At 38.9% G+C, this 21,476-nt stretch overlaps 1 protein-coding gene across 1 annotated transcript in view; it reads right to left on the bottom strand.

Moving 5' to 3' along the window:
- AGBL1 (AGBL carboxypeptidase 1) overlaps window positions 1-21,476 on the bottom strand; it is an 829,700-nt gene that overhangs the window by 506,791 nt on the left and 301,433 nt on the right. The window contains exon 18 of the mRNA XM_055277333.2: window positions 5,804-5,984. Within this exon, the coding sequence (XP_055133308.2) occupies window positions 5,804-5,984 (181 nt within the window). The remainder of the gene's footprint in view (window positions 1-5,803; window positions 5,985-21,476) is intronic.

A 21,476-nucleotide genomic window follows, 5' to 3' on the forward strand; every position in this document is an offset into this window, starting at 1 on the left:
GGAAACTGGTCTACTTTTACTCATTATTGCAAGCTCCATAAGGCTCATTTTTATTTGTGAGAGAGAAGTAAAGCCTTGTAGGCTAAGTGCCAAGTTCAGGTTTTGGTTCCCTGATCTTTATGCAAGGATTGCCTCTGCTGATCAGACAACACGCAGGACATTTCTTTCACCTTTAAGAAGCCTATTAAGAATGCCCACATTAATCACTTCTATTCAACATAGTACTGGAAGTCCTAGCCACAGCAATCAGACAAGAAATAAAGGGCATCCAAATCAGTAAATACAAAGTCAAACTGTCACTGTTTGCCAGTGATATGATTGTATACCTAGAAAACCCTAAAGACCCATCAGAAGAGCTCCTACATCTAATCAATGAATTCAGTAAAGTTTCAGGATACAAAATCAATGTACACACACTGCTATATGCCAACAGTAACCAAGCTGAGAATCAAATCAAGAACTCAGTCACTTTTGCAACAGCTGTAAAAATAAATAAATAAATAAATAACCTAGAAATACACTTAACCAAGGAGGTAAAATATCTCTACTAGGAAAACAAAACACTGCTGGAAAAAAATCATAAGTGACACAAACAAATGGAAACACATCCCGTGCTCATGGATAGGTAGAGTCAATATTGTGAAAATAACCATGCTGCCAAAAGCAGTCTACAGATTCAATGTAATTCCCATTAAAATACCATCATCATTCTTCAAAGAACTAGAAAAAACAATAATCCTAAAACTCATATGAAACCAAAAAAAGAGCCCACATAACCAAAGCAGTACTAAGCAAAAAGAACATATCTGGAGGCATCACATTACCCGACTTCAATTATACCACAAGGCTATAGTTACCAAAACAGCATGGTGCTAGCATAAAAATAGGCATGTAGACCAATGGAACAAAATAGAAAACCCAGAAATAAAGCCAATACTTAACAGCCAAGTGATCTTCGACAAAGCATACAAAAGCATAAAGTGGGAAAGGGACATGCTATTCAATAAATGGTGCTATGATAATTGGCAAGCCACATGTAGAAGAATGAAACTAGATCCTCATCTCTCACCTTATACAAAAATAAATGCAAGATGGATCAAAGACTTAAATCTAAGACCTGAAACCATAAAAATTCCAGAAGATAACATTGTAAAAACTCTTCTAGGCATTGGCTTACGCAAAGTATTCAGGACTAAGAATCCAAAAGCAAATGCAACAACAACAACAACAAGAACAACAACAACAAATAAATGAGACCTAATTAAACTAAAAAGCTCCTGCACAGCAAAAGAAATAACCAGCCGAGTAAACAGACAACACACAGAGTGGGAGAAAAATCTTTGCAAACTATGCATCCAACAAAGGACTAATATCCAAAATCTACAAGGAACTCAAACAAATTAGCAATAAAAAAAATCCCATCAAAAAGTAGGAAAAGGACATGAATAGACAGTTCTCAAAAGATATACAAGTAGCCAACAAACATATGAAAAAAAAAATGCTTGACATCACTAATTATAAGGGAAAAGAAAATTAAAACCACAATGAGATACCACCTTTCTCCTGCAACAATTGCCATAATTAAAAAATCAAAATGTAATAGATGTTAGCGTAGATGTGGTGCAAAGAGACCACTTTTACACTGCTGGTAGGAATGTAAACTCGTACAATCACTATGAAAGACAGTATGGAGATTCCTTAAAGAACTAAAAGTAGAACTACCATTCAATCCAGTAATCCCACTACTGGGGATCTACCCAAAGGAAAAGTCATTATACGAAAAAGTCACTTGAACACACATGTTTACAGCAGCACGATTCGCAATTGCAGAGATACGGAACCAATCTAAGTGCCATCAACCAATGAGTGGATAAAGAAAATGTGAGATATATATACATATATATCAGCATGGAATAAAATGGAATGAAATAATGGCCTTTGCAGCAACTTGGATGGAGTTGGAGACTATTATTCTAAGTGAAGTAACTCAGGAATGGAAAATAAAATATCATATCTTATCATTTGTAAGTGGGAGCTAAGCTATGAGGACACAAAGACATGAGAATGATATACTGGACTTTGGGGACTTGCGGGGGAAGAGTTGGGGAGTGAGGGATTAAATACTTCATATTGGGTACAATGTACACTGCTCACGGGATGGGTGCACCAAAATCCCAGAAATTACCACTAAAATAACTTATCCACATAACCAAAAAAAAAACCTGTTCCCCCAAAGCTGTTTTAAATACATTAAAAAGGACAAAAGACCACAATGTCACAAAAAGGAGCCTATTAATAAGAATATACCCAGAGAAAATCAGTGAAGATGAGAACATCAGAAAAAAATACCATATACACAAGATTTAGGTGAACTGCATCAAGGTTGGAGAGAAATTCACATGGGAAAGTTCAAGCATGGATGAGGGGGATTAGATTTTATCCATGGGATATCCTGAGGGAGGAATGATTAAAATAGGTGAAGCTCACAGGACAAAGATCAAAACACAGTAAAACACAAATCCACCTGATTATACACAACAGAGTGGGCATGCCCTGAAATAAAACGTCCATCACAGAACTAGTTCAAGCAGAAATTAGATAAACCATGTGTTAGGTATGTTCTAAGGAAGGCTCAGTCACTGAGACTTTTAAGCTCTTTTATGATGAGGCATTATTCATTAAGGCAGTATCAAGTTTTTTTAATGATGTGCTATTACCTGTGGATTTTTCCTTCAGTAGCATAACACTATGATTTCCAAGTCCCTTTCAGCCAAAATTGTTTGGGTAATCCAAGTGATCTACAAAGTGCCTTGAGCTCCATGATGAAAGATGCTATACAAATGAAAAGGTAATTTTAGTCATAATAAATAATGGTAATGATGATAAATGCCAGTGTCACTAAGGAGAAGCTGCCCCCTGCCATTTGGGAACCCAAAGCAACCAGCTATAAGCTGGAAATAATGTGTGTCCAGGCCAGGAGGATACTCAGTGACTGAGATCACATTAACCTTTAAACCAGAGATCTGGATAAAGCCCCTGGTTTGGAGGTGTAAGCATTTAAAATTGAAGAAACTACAATACTTAATCCCTGAGCTTGAATATTGCCTTGGGTTTCTGAGACCTTTTCCAGAATGGTCAACAGGGAGCATGTTGTCTTCCTCTTTCAACAGAAGAGAAAACTGACTAGGGCAGGAGAAAAGCCAGAATTCCTAACGAATCTTATGACTCTAGATCCAGGGCTCTTTCCATTCTCTACTGGACCTCAGACAATTCCAGCGAAGAAGAGATTTCAGAAAAGAGCCAATTTGGATGAGAAAATGTCAAAATGGGATCATGTCCCTCAAGATGCCTTGCATAACTGTTTTCCATCCATTTAGGCTGAAAAAGTTTGCTAGTAAAATCCTTGGCTGCTCAAGCAGGGATGAGACATTCACCGATGTCCCAGAGCTGTTCTCTGCCGTTAAAGGAACACATAGCAAGAGCCGGCTGAGTTCTGTTTGACCAGGAGCGAACACTGCTTTTGGGCCTTTCCAGCTTGAGAGCTCAGAAGGCTAATTTCTTTCCAAGGTCTGATCGAGTTTCTTAGTGAAGGACTTGGCCTCCCAGTTTTCCCATGTGTTTAAAGGCCAATCAGTCACCACAGAGAAAGAGAAGAAACCCTGCTCTCTGCCCAACATTCTCTGCCCTCAAATAATCTCCATAAAAAAGTAAACAGTTCAACCATTGTGGAAGTCAGTGTGGCGATTCCTCAGGGACCTAGAACTAGAAATACCATTTGACCTAGCCATCCCATTACTGGGTATATACCCAAAGGACTATAAATCATGCTGCTATAAAGACACATGCACATGTATGTTTATTGCGGCACTATTCACAATAGCAAAGACTTGGAACCAACCCAAATGTCCATCAATGATAGACTGCATTAAGAAAATGTGGCATATATACACCATGGAATACTATGCAGCCATAAAAAATGATGAGTTCATGTCCTTTGTAGGGACATGGATGAAACTGGAAAACATCATTCTCAGTAAACTATCGCAAGGACAAAAAACCAAACACCGCATGTTCTCACTCATAGGTGGGAATTGAACAATGAGAACTCATGGACACAGGAAGGGGAACATCACACTCCGGGGACTGTTGTGGGGTGCGGGGAGGGGGGAGGGACAGCATTAGGAGATATACCTAATGCTAAATGACGAGTTAATGGGTGCAGCAAACCAACATGGCACATGGATACATATGTAACAAACCTGCACATTGTGCACATGTACCCTAAAACCTAAAGTATAATAATAAAATAAAATAAAATGTAAATAAAATGAAGTCTGGCAACTGCTAAGCTGGGAGGAGCTCACCTTTGAGGAACACATGGGTACATGGGTGTCTTTCCTTTCTCTCTCTCTGTGTGTGTGTGTGTGTGTGTGTGTGTGCGTGTGTACTGAAATTTTATTTTTATGGTCTGTAGCTTTTATTTGCTTTCCTTTAACCTGGTTTAACACATTTCATCATTTGGAATTTATGCTTTTCATCTTTTTGTAATTTATCATCTTCATACTTTTAACCTTTGCAACTTATCTATCTTTGGTGCTTATCTTTTGAAGCTAGTCTATTCTTGGCTGTTTAACACTTAAATTTTTTCTTAAAAAATGAATTATTTCATCTTTCTTTCATCATTCTTACTTATTTTAAGTCATTTTCATTTTATCTCTTTGAAGTTTTTGTTTTTGTATTTCTTTATAATTCTCATTTTGTCTCTTACATTTAACAATTTTAATATTGCTCTATTTTATAGTTTTCTAAACTTCTTTTTTGCTTCTTTGATACTAATTTTTATTAAAAATACGTTTTCCATTTGTAGATTTTGAATTTTTTTCCTTCAATATTTTCAGTTTATCTTGTATTCTCTTTTTCTCATAGGATATAATTTCCATTCCTATTCATCTATTACCGTGGCAAGGGGCAGCTTTATCCTTTGCCCACAAAGTTTGAAAGACGTCTTTGTGGATGTTAATCCTGTCACCCTCATGCACCACCTGTGTGACTTTGGGTGCCTCATCTGATGTCTGGGCCTCAGCTCACAAACTCTGAGAATGTGGTCCATTTCAACGGAGCTCACCAGGCACAGGAGCCATCTTTCCCATCATACATTTCAAAGAGTTCTGTAAGGGCTAGGTAAAGAGAAGAACGACCTCAACCTTCTGTTTTTCAGCTGACATTTTATTTAGCTAGAGGGACACCATTCTTATAGCTGTATCCTATAATAGCTAATTGAGAATAAAGATTTCCCTGTAGTAAACATTAATAAGTAAATAAAAGCATTGGTCTTACTCTGAAGAAATCACAGTTTGAGCCCTGACTGTCATTAACCCACCATGTGATTTGGACAAGTCATTTGATCACCCTGGACACCAGTTTTCTCCTTTTTAAAAGAAAAATGTTAAACTAGATTTTTCCTCAGCTATTAATTGCCTATGATTCTATAGCTTCCTATTTTTTAATTAATTTATTTTGTAGAGATGGGGTCTCACTGTGTTGCTCAGACTGGTCTTGAACTACTGGTCTCAAGCAATCCTCCTGCCTAGGCCTCAATTCTATACCTTTCTATTCAAAGAAACCATGAGACTGACATCAGTGTGTATGGAAAGTATGTTGTTATTTGTACCAGAAAACAGAAAACCAAGAGTTTATTCTTGACAGAGTACCGAGGCCTCTCCAACCACGCCCACTTGGTGAAGTGACAGTGTTACTATGGTAGCATAACTGCAGGTTTGGCTGAGCCAGGTGCCTGACATACTTGCCGTTGATGACACCATCTGGGTTGAGCATGGGTATGATCTTGAAGATGAAGTTTTCCCTCAAGAGCCTAGCCACAGGGTCACTGCTGACCAGGAACTCCAAGGTACCCTTCATCACCCAACTGGCATTGCTCTCTCCTGGATGAACTCGAGCGGTGATCACCTGATATGGACGATGTCCTGCAGAAAAAAGGACATAAGAAAATTAAACCCGAATTTGCTTTCCATTTGCATCAAGATGGTCTCCAGGGGACCAGATTTTCACATGATTGGCATGAGGTTTTAAATAGATTGATTGCTTCTAACACATATCTGATCTACATTTACCCATTTTCCACCTGCCTCTGTGGTCTGCAAGACTCAAGAAAGTATGAAGGTACAGCTCAAGGCTGTCATCAAAAATGTAACTACTTGGTGGTATGAAAAGAACCCAAGAAGCAGATTTTATCAAGATCACAAAAGAAATAACTAATTCTCCAGAGTTCAACAGCATGATGCTGGATGTCACAGATCTGAGATTGATTATCTTCATCTCTCACCACCTCTGGGATCTCAGGCAAATAAATTAATTTCTTTGACACTATCTCCTATCTATAAAATGGGGACAATAATACTGACCTTATGTGGTTGTTATAAAAAACAAAAAGAAGTAAATATAAAGCACTCACTATATTGCCTGCCATTCAGTATGTGTTAGCTCTCTCCCTCCTCATTTGTAAAGTCTGTGGGTGGGATGGTCCCTCTCATTCCTTAGCAGAAATAGAAGGCAAGTAACAGAAGCAGTGTCTTTGGAACTCCATGACTGTAAGACACTGAACCCAATCCTTCAGAGTGATTTGACAGAAGAGCTAAATACCTGGAAGCTCAATCTTGGAGTCACAATGCTTGCTTCACTTTGCAAAGGGAGTCAGGAAAACACTCTGTGCCCAGTTACAGGCAGCGTATTGACATGAACAGTCTTTATGGAGAATGCACTGATGAGGGAAAGATAGGAATGTCTTCCCTCCTTTGTTTATAGAAGATAGCTGTGGTATCATAGCGCTGAAATGCATTCTAAAGCCATGTCTGGGCTCAGGTGGAAAATGTGTTTTGACTCATTTACTGATGTCTGTATATATATATATGTATACACATATACATATGTGTGTGTGTGTATATATATGTATACACATATACATATGTGTGTGTATATATATGTATACACATATACATATGTGTGTGTATATATATGTATACACACACACATATGTATATATATATGATTTTATATATATATATACACACACACACACATAGATACAATGGAATACTATTCATCCATAAAAAAATGGAATTCTATCATTTTCAGCAACATGGATGAGTCTGGAGGACATTGTGTTAAGTGAAATAAGACACACATGGAAAGACAAACATGATATGATCATACTCATATAGAATCTAAAAAGCAGTAGCCTTTTTGAAGATACAAACTGTGTCTCAAATTGTGCACAAAGAAAGAAAAAATTGAGTATCTCTTGATAACAGAGCTAAAGAATAGGCAATAGAAGATATAAAGAAAACAATTTTAAATTACTGAATTATGTTATCATCATCAACTAAGACCAAAAAAAAAAAAAAAAAAAAAGACTCAGGACTATCTGTCTCTTCTATATTTCTGCTGACAGCCATTAATCCACTGAGGTCTAGATTTAAGTCACTTCAGCTCCTTGTAGGTCACCTAAACACTGGACGTAACACTCAGCTATATTTTCCCTTAAGCAGGTGTCTTGAGCATATTCCAAGAACTGCAGGAGCACTGGGTAGAAAAAGTTGAATAAATTATAGTCCTTGTTCTCTAAGAGGCCATAGCATTTGTCAGTAGTGACAAATACGAAAGAAAATAATTACAAGTGAGCTAATGGAGGTGTATACAAAACACCAAAATAGGTATGACTGAGAGAGGTAAGGCCATTTCCAGAGATGTGATGGTATTCACACTGGATCTTGCAGAATAAATATTATTTACCAGATGGAGACGGTGACGAGGGTCTTCTGAACAAAGAAAGGGACATATGTCAAAACCAGTGGTGCAAAAGTCGATGAATTAAAAAATAAAGACAAGTTACATGTGGCTCAAGCAAAGGGCTAGTGATGGTGGAACATAAATTTTAAAAAGTAGGCTAATATTAAACTGGTAAGATCCTTTCTTACATATTTTGTTTAGGGATTTGGACTTCAATCTGTAGATCAGACATTCTCAACCATAGAGTCAGTGTCTCACTGATATCCTGTGATAAGTAACAGAGTATATTGCAGAGTCATCAGTTACCAATAAAAGTGCAAGTGTTTGCTTGTGATATTACATACATGGCACAAACTGCCGGTCACCTGCCCAGTAGGCTTTCTCCCTTTCTTTCTTATTACCAGAGCCCTGATTTTAGAAGGGGAAGGAATTTGCCCATATTAAAATACTAGCTTCATGGATCCTTTTGTAGGTAGGAGTAGCCATGTGACACAGTTGGGTCCACTGAGATTTAAATGTTACTAGAGTGTGAGTCCTTCTGGAAAGCTAATTAAAGGGGACAGTTTCATCTGGTAAATGCCTACTTGGTTTTTGTGTCTTGTCCTTTGCCCTTCTTGTTCCTCCAGTTTTGCACATAGATGTGATACCTTCAGATGAGAAAGCCAACTTGAGAATCAAAGTCACATGCTAAAGATGGTGACTATAAAAGTAGAGCGAGCCAGGGTTCTTGGCAAATTCCTTAAGCAGCTATACCACATTTTCACCAGCTTCTTCGTTACTTCTGGATGTTTGAGAACAGTAAACCACTATTTGGTTAGGCCACTGTACTCATGTTTTTGCTACATCCTGTTAAACTCAATGTAAGATCAGGTTTAAAGTCATCCCTATAATAATATTACCTTGAATGACATGCATTCATGTGTGCTTTCTAGATTGTGGTGAAAAGAGTGAAATAGTTGTAGGGAGAACGATATTTGACATGTGTGTTTTAGAAAAGAACAATTGAGAACCAATATCTTAAGAAAAAGGGAGATGATGAATTTTCATCAGAAGAAATATATGCCAAAGGCTGTGCTTTATAAAACGAATTCTGAAATTATTGTAGATGACACATTTACCCAATCAGGCACAGTACAGCGTAGTGAATTAGAGAACAACTTTAGCAGCCATATTTCCAGGTTTCAAATTCCAGCCTCACCATTTTTAACATAAGATGAGTTACGTAAGTTTCTGAAAAAAACTGGGCAATGGATTTGTCTTACTTTTTCCAGGCTTCCATAGCAGAATATCATAGACTGGGTGGCTTATAAACAACTGAAATTTCTTTTTTACAGTTCTGGAGGCCAAGAAATCTATGATTAAGGTGCCAGCAAATTCTGTGTCTGGTGAGGCCCCGCCTTCTGTTTCTTAGATGACTTTCTTTTTACTGTGTCTTCACATGTGGAAGGGACAACTGAGTTCCCGCAAGCCTCTTTTCTTTAAGTACTAATCCCATTTATGAGGGCACTACCCTCAAGATCTAATCAACTTCCAAAGGCTCCAGCTTCTAACACCATCACTTTGGGAATTAGGATTTCAACATAGAATTTTGGGAGGACATACATATTCAGTCCATAGCAGATTAGGTGTTCTGCACATAGGACTAATGACTCACTAACTGAAATTTTCTAAAAAAAAAAATGTTGGAAAGAAGGAGATGTACAATTAGCTAGCTGGGCACAACTGAAATTAACTGGAGGTCAACTTTCCTACTATATCATTTGCTCACAGTTGGTTTCGCTTTTTCCAAAGCAAGCTGTTTTGGCACACCAATAAAAAGCTTGTTTCGAAATAAAGAGCCTTGATGAATTTGTACCCAATCAGTATCCTATTTTCAGTTCTATAATTCCATATCACTCTCTTTGTGATTTTTGAACTATGTTCATTTGCAGCATATTGGTCAACAATAGTAAGTGCTTTCAGCTCAGCAAGAAGAAATAAAAAATGGCTTAAGCTCTTGTAAATTTTTGACACTAACAAAACACTTCCATTGTCTGGGCCAGTTGGCTTCCATTGCCTGATATACCCAGTACAACGCAGTACATTAATCAATAAGCCAAATGCAAGCTCTAATAGCGAGCCATCAACAATGTGTTTCTTTCCATTGGAGAGTCAAGTTGATAATCTACTGTATTGTAATACACCACAAGACCTTGCAGGCTGCTCTAGTATCCTGAAGAAGCAAATGCACACAACGATGGATTCTCATGAAGACATAAGCAGTATTTTAGCCAGTTCTAGTGGGCTTTCCTCTCTTCCCCTCTGTGATTTAAGACAATTTTGCAGTCATGTTGGTAAGTTAAACTTAAAAGACCATTCAGTTGTAGCAGCAAATGGTACTCCAGAGAACGTATAATGGACAACAGCTGTAAATAGTATGCACCACACATACCATGTGGTTTTTTCTTGCAATTGACGATCTCAGTCTTAGTAACTCATGTCTGCTTAGGGTCAGGCAAAAAGTGCCAGATATTTGCATTTGTTTTTTTCTGCAATTAATAAAATATGTTTCAGAGACCACCATAGTCTATGGGGGAGTCATGGTTTGGACAGATTTTAATTCTTAAAGCTACATATTGAATTTATAGTGGTAGTGACATCTGTAAAAAGAGATTAGGAACAAGTAGGGGATTGAATAATGCCTAAGAGATAGCAGGCCTTTAGGCCAATGAAAAGTTGAGTAAAAACTGAAGACATGTGTGATGATAAACATGTGTACCCAACTATATAAACATCCATTCATTTATTCCCTCTTTCTTTCAACAATATATATTAAGCTCCTACTGGCACTCTTCAGGGTTCTGTAGATTACAAGATAAATAATGGATTTTTGCCCTCAGGAAACTAATAACAGTCTGGTAGGAAAGAAAGGCACACAGATAATTGCAATCCAATGTGATCAGGGACATTCATCAGGATATTTTCAAACACAGTGGAGTAATCATTGTGACATCATTTATACTAACTCAAACAACTGGAAATGACTTAAACGCACATTCATAGGAAACTAGTTCAGGAAATAATATGCAAAACAGAATGCTATGCAGCCATTAAAAATGACACATAAGTCTTTTTCTGTCAACACCAAAAGGTACTTGTGACATAACGGTGAGTGAAAAGAAACAGACGATTGAGTGCATCACAGAAGGATCCCATTTGTATGCGGCTGTAAAATTTATACAAAGGTATCTATACATACAGACAGCTGCAAGTAGAGGTAATCTACGTGATTTTTAGGTCATGTTTATCCCTATCTGGAATGTTTACTTTTTTAGAGAATAATAATCATATGTCAATTTCACAAAGGCAAAGTATTTTCAAATACTAAGGCACCACAGGAGAGGAAGAGTAAAAAAAATGAATTTTCACAGAAAAGGTAACATTTGATCTGGTCTGTCCAGTTTAATTGTTTGCCAAGTAAAGAAAAGAAAAAAGAAAGGTAGTAGAAATGGCCTAAGTAGATGTATTTGCAAACGTCTGAGGTCATAAAGTACATAATGCCCAAGGAAAAATGAAGTGGTTTAACGTGACTAAAGCACAGGCCGTTTGGAAGGCAAGAGAAGAAATGAAGGTACAAAAACTAACTTTGTGCCTGCTTCTGCAGCCCTTTCTGGGGCATTCTAAGGGTTTCGGAACAATCTTGTATGCTACGGAAGCACCACAAAAAAAAAAAAAACCATTATACAAAGGTATGATCAGATGGGGCTTCTTGGCACTGAAGAATTAGATAGTGGGATTAAGGTGTAGAAGAAATGGCCAGGAGAGCAGGTTTGATTTCAAGGTGGAATCATGCAGCTAACATGAAGTCCAGCAATCCTAGAAGAGAGTGTATAACGACCTGATAGAAACAAAACAGAATGAGGAAGGAAGGAGACAGAAAACAGGAGTGGAAAAGGAAGTGGAAAGATTCTGAGAAAAAATAAAATGAAATGAGAAAAATTTGTATATAAGACACATGCTACTATGTTTTCCAAAAAAGGTACATACTATGAACATTTTATGCACTGTGCACTTTTCATTTACCAATATATCTTGAAGATATTTCCACATCAATATTAAAAGATGTTTCTATCTTTTTCATTAGTTTTATTGTGATATAATTTACACAAAATAAATTTTACCAATTTTAGTGTTACAAGTCAATAAATTTTGACACATGTATACAGTGCTGTAAAACCAAATGATCATGATATAAAGTTACTATTATCATCTCCAATATTCCCCTCATTTCACTTTGCAGGCAATCCTTTCACCCCACCCCTAGCCTCTGGCAAACACTGATTTGCTTTTTTTTGTTTTTTTTTTTAATCACCATAGTGCTTTCTTTTCTGGAATTTCATAATTAAATCATACCGTGTGGGTAGCGGTGGCTCACGCCTGTAATACCAGCACTGTGGGAGGCCAAGGCAGGCAGATCACCCGAGGTCAGGATTTTGAGACTAGCCCGGCCAACATGGCAAAATCCCATCCCTACTAAAAACAAAAAACTTTGCTGGGTATGGTGGTAGGCGCCTGTAATCCCAGCTCCTCAGGAGGCTGAGGCAGGAGAATCACTTGAACTCAATAGGCGGAGGTTGCAGTGAGCCCAGGTCGCACCACTGCACTCCAGGCTGGGTGACAAGAGCAAAACTCCGTCTCAAAAAAAAAAAAAAATCATACAGTATATAACTTTTCTGCCTGGCTTCTTTAACTTAGCATAATACTTTTGAGAGTTATCTATGTTGTTGGATGCTTCAGTAATTTCTTTTAATCACTGAGTTGTATTCCACCGTACCACATAGCAATGAATATGCCACAATTTGTTTATTCTCTCACCTCTTGATGGACATTTGAGTTCTTTCCAGTTTAGGGCCATTATGAATAAAGCTGTTAGGATCAAAGAATGTTGTTGGGTACAATGTCCCATATACACCAATTAGGTCATGTTTGTTAGTCATATTGCTCATATTGTCTATATTCTTACCAATATTATATCTGCTTGTTCCATGAATTATTGACAGAGGTATGTTAAAATCTCCAAAGATGATTGTGATTTGTCTATTCCATATTATGTTGTCAATTCTTTATTTTTAGGCTATGTTATTAACTGCATACAGATTTAGAATTATTATATTTCCCTGCTTAACTGAACTTTTTATCATTATAAGATATCTCTCCAGTTCTCCTAAGGCATTGCCTTAATGTCTCCTTTGTGTGTATAAATATAGCTTTGCTGGCTTTCTTTTGGTTAGTATTTAAAATATATATTTTTTTCATCACTTTCAGTGTTTCCATAGTTTTACAAGTATTTGTCTTTTGAGGCACCATATGCTTGTATATTGTATTTTATTTAGTCTAGCACTGTTTTATTTTAACTAAAGCATTTAGTAAATTTCAATTTGATATAATTAATGATTTATAGTGGCATAATGCTATCAATTTAATATTTGCCCTCCATTTGTCCTAACGTACGATCAGTTCTTTTTCCCATCTGACCTTCATTTGGATTGATTGTGTTTTTCCCATAGTTTCTTTTTTCTCCTCTATTAGCTTAAGTTATATATCCTTCTATTCTTTTTCAGCAGTTACCTTAGAGATTACAAGGTACTTCTTTGATTTATTATAGTGTAATATAATCTACTATATTTTAGTTTCCACTACATATCCTAAAATCCATAAGACATTTACATTTATTGTGTAATAAAGTCAATATTGATTTAAACCACATATTTACCCTTTTAATTACTCCTCACTCCTTGCTATATCTACAAACTTTCATCAGGTTTCATTTTTCTCCTGCCTGAAACTCACCTTTTAGTGTTTCTTCTAATATGAATCTGCTGACAGTGAATATACGCACTTCTTATTTGTCTGAAAGTGAACTCATTTTATCCTCAGTTTTGAAGAATACTTTTGCTGGGCATAAAAAGGGTGCTTGCTCATAACCTCTCCATTTTCCACATCTCTCCATGTTTCTTCCACCAAGATTGTGCAAGAACTTGACAGCTTTTAACAGTCTTTAGGTACCTGGAAGCTTGTCTCCTCATTTTCAGAAATAGAAATATGTGTTTTTGTTTTCTGTTGTATGTGTTCTTTTCACATGTTTTCCAAGATAAGGAAAAAAACTTTTATAGAAATTTCCAAATTATTGAACTTTCTTATACTCCTTATTTTTTAATGTTTTCTGTTGATTCTCTTAAAGTTTCCAGGAAGATAATCCTAACCCCTGCAAATAATAAAGTATTTTCTTCTCTTCAAAAGCTGTATCAGTTATTACTGATACATTTCTAATTTCTCAGAATTTTCTCAATACTGCAAAATATAAAGAATCCTTTAAATTCATGTCATGTTATTACAACTGGTAGATATATGACATAATAACAAATAATTCTGACTAGCTCTGTTCAAATGTGTGGAATTGTATGTAAACACATTCATGGCATTTTTATAGCACCTTGCAGCAAAGAAGGCGTTTTCACCTGTATTATTCCTTTGGTATTGAGAGTAAATCTGTGAAGCAGGCAAGGCAGGAATTATCACTATCTTGCTTATAAGGCAAGAAAAGAGAGAAAGTAAGGGAAAAACTTAGGTCTTCTGAATCAAAATCCAATATTCTTTTCATTTCATTGTGTATTATTTTGCCTGTATATATTTAAGAGGAAGGCCAAAATGAATCTTATTGAGACAAAATATGATATAGTGAGGCAACAAGTACCATGTAAATTATAAATTGGAAGACTTTGGTTTGAGATCTGGTTTTGCCTCTTACTGATTGAATGGATTTGGGAAAATTAAAATCTTCTGAAATCTCTGTTCTCTGCCCATAAAGCAAAGCTCTCTTAAGTCTTTGCTGCATTAAATTTAATGATTATCAATGGCAATGTGAAACAGGGTAGATGAAAATCAAACTTTTTAGCCAATGGTTTCAATCTGCTTTAATTCTATTGGTTCCTTCACTATTCTTTTAATAGAGCTGCTAACAGGAAGCAAAATTACATGGAGCTCCTTCATCTCTCTTTTCCTGTTTGCCAATATTCAGATGTAAGCGCTGATAAGCAGAAAAGTGGTCCAAAGTTGGGTGGCAGCAGAAGAAAATAGAAAGTGCAGGTAATCACGGCTAATAATCAGCTTCGGAACAACCAAGTGTGAGCCGGCTTTCTCTTGCTGGGACACAATTCCTTCCCAGATGAGCACGGTTTGTCTGCACCCAAACCTTCTTTTACAAACTGTTAAGCTGTGATCTTTCCGACCCATATACCACTGGAATAAGAAACTGACCAGATTATCATTTCCAAACCATTTGCCTTCACCAGAAATTGTTCTTCTTCAGCCCTCCCCACCTTCCAGTGACAGGAAGTGGCCCCAGACCCTGTCCCTCCCAGAACTTTGCACTCTGCCTTTTTCCCAAAACCTGACATGTGACCTCCATTACCTCCAGATGACAAGGAGCCCAAGAAGCTCTGACATCTTTCAGTGATGGATTTGCTTAGTTTTCACCAAAAAGGTGTGGGGATTCATGCATTGGCAGAGCAGGGAACAGAGATTCTGATGGTCCTACTCACCACACTGGGGATTCTTGGGGACAGCAGGGAGGAAGGCATGGAGGCCAAGGCTGACCACAGGCCCTTTGTAGCTGATAAGCTTTGGAAACTGATTGAAGGATAATGATCATTCTATTGGCAGCCTACAAATCTTTTTCTTAAATCTTTTCAGCCTCTTCACAAATTGTAAGTAATACACACATTTTCCTACTAATATTCAGGATCTTCAAGCCCCACCCTCTCTCTTTCCTTCTCTCTCAAACATATATCCCCCTTTCTTCTTCACTGCATTACTACAACCTCTTCCTTAACATCTGGCCCAGCCACACAGCAGCATATGAGGTGTAAAAACAAAAACCTAAATCTGATGATATCATCTTCCAGGTAACACACTGTCGTAGAATCCACAGTCCTTAGTCTCCTCATTGAAAGTGTACCCCACTCCAGCTGGCCCAGCCAATTGGTCTCATTTCCTGTCACTCCTGAACCAAATACCCATCCTCTGATTTTTACTGTTCCCAAAACACACTGTGCCCTTTCCTGTTCATCCTCACTTCTTCTACCTAGCAAATTCTCATTGTCCTTCCACCTGAAGCTTTTCTTGACGCCCCAGGCAGAAAGAGTAACTCCCTTCTCCTGGGTCCTATGGCACATCATCTATGCAACTGTGTACAACTCACCATGTGACCTTATAATCCATTTTCATATTTGGTCTCTTCCATCACCCTGTCTGCTTCCCATATCTTATTTCTCTGTTGTCCACACAGGAATTATTCAGAAAATATTTGCTGAGTAGATAGGTGCAATTAACTGTAATTAGCTCCTGTCATTAACTCCTCCGTGCCCAGTCATGTCACAATATAAACAACATAATCACTCATCTTTTATTCATTAATTAATTCATTCAAAGAATATTTATTGAGGTCTTGTGATGCAACAGGCACTATAATAGGGACTGTGGTGAAAGAGTTAAAGTCCCAGGCAAATAAGGGCTGGGAAGTGGAGAAGGGGGACAATAACATGATGTAAGTACTATGAAGGTCCCGGGCCTGAGGTCCTGGGCATTAGTGGGTATTTACTTAAAGCAGAGGGAGGCAACGGGGATTGAAAGAGGAGGAGTGGAATCATCATTTTAGAAAAGAAGGCTCTTTGAGGAGTTGACAGATAAGCAGAGACTTCTCTGGATTGAGGAAACTTGGCCAGTTAAAGAAATGAAATGAACTTAAGTGGGGATGGCAAAGAGTATGTGAGGAAAAGGGTACCACGTGCCAAATACCACGATCTCATTTGTAATTTTGCTCCATTCCATATAATTTTCCGTATCACAGTCAAAGCCCGCCCCTCTCCCAGAAAACTCACAAATAATCCCCCCTTCGTCTAGCACAAAATCAAAAAATAACCTTGAAAATGGGCAACCAGCAGGCCTGGGGCTGCTCTGCCTACAGAGTAGCCATTCTTTATCCCTTTACTCTCTTAATGAACTTGCTTTCACTTTACAAAGAAGAAGAAGGAGGAGGAGGCGGAGGAGGAGGGAGGAGGGAGGAGGGAGGGAGGAGGGGAGAGGGTGGAGGAAGGAGGATGAGGGAAGAAGAGGGAGGAGGGAGGATGAGGGGAGAGGAGGGAGGATGGGGGGAGGAGGGGGAGGAGGGGGAGGAGGGGGGAGGGGGGGAGGAGGGGGAGGGGGAGAGGGGAGGAGCAGGGGGAGGGGGAGAGGGAAGGGGGGGGAAGAGGAGGAGGAGGTGGAGAATAAAACAAACAAGGTAATTTTTAAAAGTCAGATAGGAAAACCAGTTAGGATCCTAACATGTGAAAATAAAACAGTTCTGTGCTTCAAATACCCAAAGGATGCACACATCACTGTAAATTATTTGGACTGGATAGTGGTCGCCTATCAGAACTCTTCACTTTATGTGACCATTGAGAGTCTTCATTCATGAAGTGGCAGACAGAACTATGTGCCCATTCATGTATTCAACATTTATTGGGTATCATCTTCTGTGTGTCAAAGACGATACCAAACCCTGAGGATGTCAAGAAGCGTTAGACAAAGTTTCTGTCCTCAAAGAACTCCCACTTTCCCCATGGGAAACCAATAGGTATTTATGGGAAGTAAAATAATTTAAGCCTGTCAGAAATTTTCCTCTACTAGAAAAGTGTTTCTCAAACTTCAAAGTGTGTGTGAATCCTCTGGAGATCTTGCTGAAATGCAGATTCTGCTCCAATGAGTCTGAGGTGATGCCTGAGACTCTGCATTTCTACCAAGCCCCCAGATGGTGCCAAAATTAAGGAAACAGACTTTTGAGGAGCAAAGCTCTTCCCGTTCAACAGAGATATAATACAAGCCGCACGAGTAATTTTATTTTTTCTAGTAGCCACATTTTTAAAAAGCAATGTAAGGTGAAATTAATTTTAATAATATATTTTAATCCAATAGATAGTAAAAATGACTATTTCAATATGTTATCATATGAAAAAATGATGAATGAGACATAGATATTGAGTGAGACTTTTTGGTGCTAAGTTATCAGACTTTTGGGGGTATACTTTATACTTGCAGCACAGAGCAATTTGGACTAATCACTTTTAATTACTCAATAGCCTCAGGAGGCTCGTGGCTGCTGGATTGAACGATGCAGCCCTAGACCCTCTGCCAACTTGCTAATGAAAGCCCCTCACCACGCTGAATAGTAAAAGTTTATTATACCCCAATGGAACAGAGCTGAGACATTGAGAAAATGAATAACAGAATAAGGTTTTTTCCCCTCAAAACATTCTGTTTTGTTGCCTTCTTTTTCACAAAACTATCCAATTTCAAAATATTACAAACTCGTATTTCTTTGCAAAGGGTAATCTCGCCTTCTTATTTTGTACCCTCTGTCTCTAAACTATAAGAAAGTGAGCTCACATAATGGGAATAAATGAAAAGAAAATCAGCAAATCTATTCCTGGGCAATTTTCAGATAACCAAGAGGAAGTGGTGTAATCGAGGCTGAGATAACAATTTTAGACTCTGAATAAAGATGAGCCAATCCATCTGCATTCCCTCATCTGCATCAAACTGTACAGATTTTTCTGGAAATTTTGTTATAATATACTGGGAATAAAAAATAATACATCTGTGCTATAATGATACATAATATATACAGTATAATAATAAAGTATTTGGGTTGGGTTTCAGAAATTTACTACACACAGAAACGGCAGTCACTTGGGAGAAGTGTGTAATCGCATCAGGAAAATTGCAGACAGATGCTGTGCACCCGCCCCCATCAATCTATCAGCTGATTTCACTTAGGGATGTTTGCAACTGTGCCGCAGACCTGCCGGCTGGCTCACTTATATCCCACGCTACTAGCTCCTTTGCTCCCCAGATCTCCCTGGTAGAATTAACACTGCCAGGAGGAAAGCATTAACTGCTTCCCTCAAGCTTCAGGAGTTCTCATGAAAGCTCCTGACACCTCAAGGCCACCAAGGGTGGAGCCAGATCACTTCTGTTTGGCTGTTCACGGCCAAGTCTCAAGCAATCCCCTTCCAGAGCTCCTGCCCTGAGCACTACCTCAACGGAGCCCACGCGGTACAGCAATCTAGACACATAACCAAAATGAGATGGGAAGGGGACCGTGACATGCTCCACGAAGACTCATTCAACACATCCCACCCTGTTATACTTTATTACATTTCACCAGGTGTAGACATATTATAAAGCACTGAGAGATAACAATCTTGAAGAAAGAGAAAGCTATTGATTTAATTCAGAAAACTTTGAAATACATTCTAGTGAATAATTTTCCTCTCAGGTCAGATACGTTTCTTGCTCTGCTCTTTCCCACATTATTTGCCTGAAAAAAAGTATTAGAACAGGAGAAAGATCCAAAATCCTTGAGGAAGCAGGCTCTGGGCACCGGGACAGAGTTTCCTCTAGAAGCAAAAAGTATCTGCCCCTGCAGCATTGCAGCGGGCTGAAGTGGGTCAGTTATGTTGCAGGATGCCATTACACATCAGCAAAGAAGGGCAGGGAAAAGGTGGGAGGAGTGAGAGGAAGCAATGTGAACTCAAGTGCAATGAAATGTTTTGTTATTTTTATTTTTATTTTTTTGAGATGGAGTCTCACTCTGTTGCCCAGGCTGGCATACCGTGGTGCAATCCCAGCACACTGCAACCTCCACTTCCCTGGATCAAGAGATTCTCCTGCCTCAGCCTCCTGAGTAGCTGGGATTACAGGCGCCGCCTCCATGCCCGGCTAATTTTTGCATTTTTAGTAGAGGCAGGGTTTCACCATGTTGGTCAGGCTGGTCTTGAACTCCCGACCTTCAGTAATCCACCCGTCTCAGCCTCCCAAAGTGCTGGGATTCCAGGTGTGAGCCACTGTGCCCGGCCCAATGAAATATTTCAGATAAGCAATTAGGATTTTTTTTTTTTTTTTTTTTTTTTTACATACTGAATCTTGGGCTTCCCCCAAACCCTTTCCAGCTCCAGCTATTTAAGACAGCTGACATCTTGACAGCAGAAAAACCACCACATGAGAACAGCACAATGAAGAAACGACAGTCCTGAGCCATAAGGACCAATAAGGTAGAAGGTGAAAATGTAAGAGTCTGAAGCTGAAAAACAGATGTCACCAGCTGACACCAGAGCAGAGCCGTTCAAAACAGAAACCGTGTCAGGAAATTTCTATAGCTGGGTTGCTTGCTTTGAGAGGTGGATTGTTTTACTCTCACGAAGCTTAGCATAGTTCAGGTCGTTTGTGGAGTTCTGGAGGTGTTCAAGGAATGGGGGAAAGTCAGCAATAGGGAAGCGGCCTTGCTGCTTTGTTACTCCATAAACAGAATTAAGAACTGTTATGGGCTTATATAAATTTAAATAGAGCTATTATATTTTAAAATTAAGGCTGAGCTGCTGGTTTATGGTAAGAAATGGAAGGAGGGAGGAAGGAAAGAAATCAGAGAAAAATAAAAAGAAAGGGAATGATAATAATAATTATTACTATTATTGTTATTGTTACTGCTGCCACTGTTCACTCAAAATGACTACAGCGGTGGCCTGCCAGTTCTCCACTTACATAACCTGACAAGGGTATTTCAGATTTCCAGTTGCTTGGCAACCTGCCTTTTATGTTTAAGCCGTTTAAATGTATTCACCTTTTGAATTAGGTATGTTCACAGATGACTGGGCAACAAGAAACAGCCCCTGGCAGGCCAAGAGCTCCTAGGATGTGTGGAATCAACAGAGTGTGTGGGGAGCAGGTCTGGTCAGAGAGGCTGACGGAGAGTATTAGTGACACATTTAGGCCTGAAAATGGGAAATTGAGATCTGCATACAAAGTCTTTTGCTGCTTGCAAACAGTCTCAAAGACTTATTTCTGGCCCCTTCGTTTCAAAGTTTACTTCTGCCACCCTAAAACCTTCCTGTGGGTCTGTGTGGCATATCAGCAGTGGCCTGAGACAATGGCTTAAAGATGTGTCCCCCTGCACAGGGGCATGTCCCCCCACTCCCCTGCCCCCCATCTCCTGGGACTGATGTGGAGAAGGTACCCTGCATCGCCACCCTTCTAGTCAACTCTTCTGGAAATGTGGCGGGGCGGGGGGGTGTGGAGGTCCCACAAGACATCTACATCACAGAGGTACCTGGCACCCACAGCGTTACTAAGTCCCGTCATTTCCACCTCCTAAATACCTTTTTGGATGATTTCCATCCTCTCCATTCCTATTTCTTCCAAATATTCAGTGGCTCCCCATTGGCCTCAAGATAAAATCAAGACTTCTTATTGAGGCACAAGGCCCTTCATGATCTGCCTTCCCAATGGGGAGATGTTCACCCCACGCCACAGACCCCCACCTGCACCCCCATGGTACAGTTTGGTTCAATATGCTCTGTTCTGCTCCTGATCTTTGCACAGGCCTCTCCTTCTGCAGGAAAGCCCTCTCATGCCCTCTCTTCTTGACCAGCTCCCTTGGACTTCCGGTTACCTCGTGTTTCACCCATTCTGGGATTTCCTTCTTTCCTCCTTTAGAGCCTGAATTAAGTACTCCCGTGCCTGTGCTCCTATGCTGTCTGTGATTTCTACCATGGCATGGGTCATTTCAGTCTATCCTGCCTTATACTTCTAGATTT

Source organism: Symphalangus syndactylus, chromosome 5 (genome assembly GCF_028878055.3).
Source record: "Symphalangus syndactylus isolate Jambi chromosome 5, NHGRI_mSymSyn1-v2.1_pri, whole genome shotgun sequence".
NCBI classification, from domain to species: domain Eukaryota; kingdom Metazoa; phylum Chordata; class Mammalia; order Primates; family Hylobatidae; genus Symphalangus; species Symphalangus syndactylus.